This window comes from Palaemon carinicauda, chromosome 18, assembly GCF_036898095.1.
Source record: "Palaemon carinicauda isolate YSFRI2023 chromosome 18, ASM3689809v2, whole genome shotgun sequence".
NCBI classification, from domain to species: domain Eukaryota; kingdom Metazoa; phylum Arthropoda; class Malacostraca; order Decapoda; family Palaemonidae; genus Palaemon; species Palaemon carinicauda.
This window is the reverse complement of record NC_090742.1, coordinates 24,123,750-24,128,389: the sequence shown is the minus strand read 5'-3', so window position 1 is coordinate 24,128,389 and position 4,640 is coordinate 24,123,750. Positions and strand designations below refer to the sequence as shown.

At 38.5% G+C, this 4,640-nt stretch overlaps 1 protein-coding gene across 1 annotated transcript in view; it reads left to right on the top strand.

Moving 5' to 3' along the window:
• Positions 1-2,043: 2,043 nt before the first annotated feature.
• The window catches only part of LOC137657226 (serine-rich adhesin for platelets-like), a 36,268-nt gene continuing 33,671 nt past the window's right edge, over positions 2,044-4,640 (top strand). Inside the window, exons 1-2 of the mRNA XM_068391567.1 lie at positions 2,044-2,179; positions 3,218-3,383. Of these exons, the coding sequence (XP_068247668.1) occupies positions 2,044-2,179; positions 3,218-3,383 (302 nt within the window). The remainder of the gene's footprint in view (positions 2,180-3,217; positions 3,384-4,640) is intronic.

Below are 4,640 nucleotides of genomic sequence, written 5' to 3'. Positions count from 1 at the left end.
AGTATATACTACACATAAACAACAACTAAAGTAGTGGTTTCTTGTCCATTGCAGCAGGACAAAGTCCTCAGACATGTCTTTTTTCATATCTGGGACCTGGCCAGTTTTCATCATCACGCTGGCCTGTGCGGATTGGTGATGGTGGGAGATTTTAATCTGATCGCTGACAGCAAACCAACCTAGTACATATGCGCTGACCATGACTACACAAACCTTCTCACCTTTTCGATCAAACATCTAGACCCGCCCCGTCTCCCACGCACTGTACATTAATAATTAATAATTTACATAATTTTGTGTTTTCGTGTGACATTTCGAAGCAATAGATTGGATTGGACATGAACTGTTACTGTACATACCATGATGGGTCGTTACTGAGAGAGAGAGAGAGAGAGAGAGAGAGAGAGAGAGACTCCTACCACAGAATTATGTATCTCCAATACAGTTTCGATGACCTTTGTGAGCTTGACGCGTTTCGCCTAATAAAATAATTTAGCCCATTTTGTCTTAACTGTCTTACCATTTACTTAGTCCTTATTTAGTAGATATAAAGACCTAACGAGTTTACAAGTAAATAGAAATAGACGATAATTTGTATAAAAAAGGCGTAATGTATATCGATAGTCTACTGTACATCCAGCCCAGGGCCAGTCTCACCTGTGAGTCCTCTAAACACTGGAAGTACCTCAACAGTACCATGATCCCATTTTGTAACTGCGCGAAACTTTCTTAAGGTCTGGAATTGCCATTTCGTCCCTCTCTTATATTACCGCCATCAAAGTAATAATGACAATAACAACGTAGAAAAACTTGCGCAGAATATCTCCGCTTTACCTTCAGCCCTTCCTCGAGACGAGCATGTGTGCGCGCACAGACGCGTATAAACATTTTCTCTAAGTCTGCTTAATGCAAGATATTCCACATAGTGTGTGAGATAATGGTTGGTTCTTTTATCCCCAAGGAGTCTCAAAGCAAGAGATATAGTAAATGTCTTCTCCCGTGGTGGCTTTCTCCATTAATTTTGTTACGGCTTCTCTGGTGATTTCTTAATTTAAGGAACATGTGTTTGAGTTTGTGGACATTTTATATTAAATGTACGCGCTCGCGGTGGCTCAGTTCTCTCGTGTGCACACAACCTGCATCCGGTGCTCAGAGCTACGGTCTAGGACTAGGTATACATATACTGTGTATACCTAGACCGTGCTAACAATTACATTCGCTCACGCGCACATACGAACACGTTGTTGAGAGAGAGAGAGAGAGAGAGAGAGAGAGAGAGAGAGAGAGAGAGAGAGAGAGAGAGAGAGCTCTTGGAATTGTCATCCCCTTGAATGAATGGAGATCTATTTTGTTAATCCTCCTGGAGACTATCATGTCGTTTTATTATAAGAAACATTGGAGTAAATATTTATCCTAATACAGTGTATGCCATTTATCATCATCAGCCGTAACTAGTTCCACTGCAGGACAAGGACATATCCTTCCACTCCCGATTGTTTATGGGAGAGAGATTGTCTATACTCGCCAATTTTCTTAGTTCGTCAATCTTTCGTCGTCTCTTCTTACCTCTGCTTCTTTTGCATTCTCTAGAGACCCATTCTGTTATTCTTAGATGTCCATCTATTATTCTTTCTCATTATATTATCTGCCCGTGTCCATTCTCTCTCTCTCTCTCTCTCTCTCTTCTCTCTCTCTCTCTCTCTCTCTTCTCTCTCTCTCTCTCTCTCTCTCTCTCTCCTCTCTTCTCTCTCCTTTTTTTTGTTAGAATATCCTCTATTTTAGTTTTCTCGCGTATACAGTTGCTCCTTTTTTTCCGTAAAATCAATCACTTGGCACAGTAAAGTACAAATTACTCACCCGCAAAGAAATGTCAGTTACAATTATGTGATACATGTAATGATTTGGTCGTGACATATTTGTCAACGAGTTATTTACGCCTGTAACTGAATAAACCCAAACTTTCATATTCAACACAAGAGTCGTTGCCTGTGCCGCGTCGAGTTATTGAAAGAAAGGCAACAATGACCAGTGATTGTGTAAAGAATGAGTTTACGACATCCCACCGGTCATGGTAACTCTTGCACAGCACAACGGAAGTGTGGACTGCTGGTCACGTCTTGCCACGGTGAATTTTATCACCTGGTCTTTTGCGGTGCCGAAGTCAGCTCAGTCGATGGTTGTTGGTAGGATGAAGTATGAATCTCTCTCTCTCTCTCTCTCTCTATCTCTCTCTCTCTCTCTCTCTCCTCTCTCTCTCTCTCTCATCTCTCTCTCTCTATTTATACATTTCAATGGCTGTAACGAATCTAGTTATTTGTGGAGCTTTCAATCTTTGGGTGGATTATACAGGAAATCGTGATACTTCCGCCTTTAGTGAGCTATCAAAATTATATCAATTGGTTAATAACGTTTATTTTGCTAACAACTTTGTTTTAAGTGATAGAATAAATGATACAGTATTGATGTGGAGGAGAAGTACAATATTTCTCCTGTGCACAAGTTTATAACTTCGATTACTTTTACAAAAGGAAAATAAAGTATTTTATCAATATTCCCTGCGGTCACGGCAACCGACGTTTATTGGGCTCTGTATGCATTGGTTGCCTTACAACTGTAATATAATAGGGTGAATAAAAGTTAATATGATATGTGCTCATTGATGGAAAAGACTATAACTTAAGAATAAATATCATTGGTGCGATGTGAGACTAGAGAAAAGGGAAAGAACGTAAAGAAAGTAGAGTCGATTAAGAACTGAAAGTGCATGGGTGGAATACAAAACTGTAAAGTTCCAATATAATTACCTATTATGGAGGAAAAATCGGATACTATAAAAAAAGAAGAATGTGGAGGAATATTATGTAAGAAACGTGTGGTTAACTGTCTTATTACCGGGGTGACTAATGTAAACCCTTCTCTTACAATCTACTCAAAGTGCAACTTGAGAAATTACTAAACATAATAAACAGAAGAGCAAGACATAAAATGTGTCCTGTCCCGAGAAAGGCATATTTATACTAATTGCATTGCACTGGCTTCCTATTAAAGCTAGAATAGAGTTTAAGATATATGCATTAAGCAATCAAGTTATCAGAACCGGACGTCCAAAATATCTAGGAGGGTTGCCACACATCGTGCAGCCAACGAATCGTGTCGACACGAGAATAGTTACAGATGGCTTTAAGTTATTAAGAGACTATGTGTATCTCTATTGTAGGTTGTAGAACTTTCAAATATGCGGCACCAAGACTATATAACAAGCTCCCACTAGACATCCGAAAGATTGAAGATATTAAGGCTTTAAAGGAGAAACTGAAGACTTTCCTGTTTTCTAAGGGCTTAGATAATAGGGACCTGACAATTAACGTGGAATACGTTATGTGGTACTCTAAATAACCTAAGGATGTATACGGCAAAGATATCTCGTATGTCCTGTAGTGCATAGGGGTTCCTTGTGTGATAAGACCAGAAAAAATCCCTTAAAGTAAAGTAACTAAAGTATATAAACTATACACTGTGATTGGTGTAAACAAAGTATATATAATATATAAAGTATACACTATGACAGATGTAGAGACAAGGTCTATATCACAGTGATATGAAAAACTTTTGAAATAAATAGTAAACCATAATTTCTTAAAGCTTGAATTCTGATACTGCTTAAAGCCTTGAAGGTTTAAAAGACACTATGAATGCCAGAGGCAAGGTACAGTGACATTGCCCTATCAAGTAGGACAATGCCCTAGAAATTGACCATATATACGTATGATCAGCGCCCAAGCCCCCTCTCCACCCAAGCTGGGACCAAGGCAATGGCAATGGCTGCTGATGACTCAGCAGATAGACCTATAAGCTGCCCCAAACTCCCCATCTATATCTCACAAGGATGGTGAGGTTGCAGTGACCAAAAGAACTAACGAGTTTGAGCGGCAATTGAACCCCAGTCTGGCGATCACCAGTCAGGGACGTTCCCACATCGTCCACCACAACCTTTAAACCCAAGATTTTGCTTAAGAAACTTACCCCCATACAACCAACCAAAGCTTTGAACCAACATAATTAAATTTTGATTCCTAATATTCTCATAAAGCAGAAACTTGATACTCTCCAAAGCTTTATTGAATACTTTGTTAAAGCTTGAACCTCGATACTTAGTGAATTCTCCAGCCTTAATACTTGCAAAAGCTCGAACTTCTGTTATTTTTGAAGGAGGAACTAATATTTGGGATTGGACAATTCTTTTAGTCTCTGTACCATGGTCTTTCACTGTCTTGGGGTAGAGTTCTCTTGCTTGAGGGTACACTCGGGCATACTATTCTATCTCATTTCTCTTCCTCTTGTTTTATTAAAGTTTTCATAGTGTATATATGAAATATTTATTTTAATTCTGTTACTGTTATTAAAATATTCTAATTGTTGATTATTTTTCTTGTACTTTCCTTATTTCCTTTCCTCATTGGGCTATTTTCCCTGTTGGAGCCATTAGACTTTTATCATTCTGCTTTTCCAACTAGGGTCGTAGCTTAGCAAGTAATAATAATAATGATAATAATAATATATACATCACATCAAAATGTATACATTAGTTCAGTGCATTTCTAATAATGATTGATTCATTCAATACTCTGATATTGTCGGGG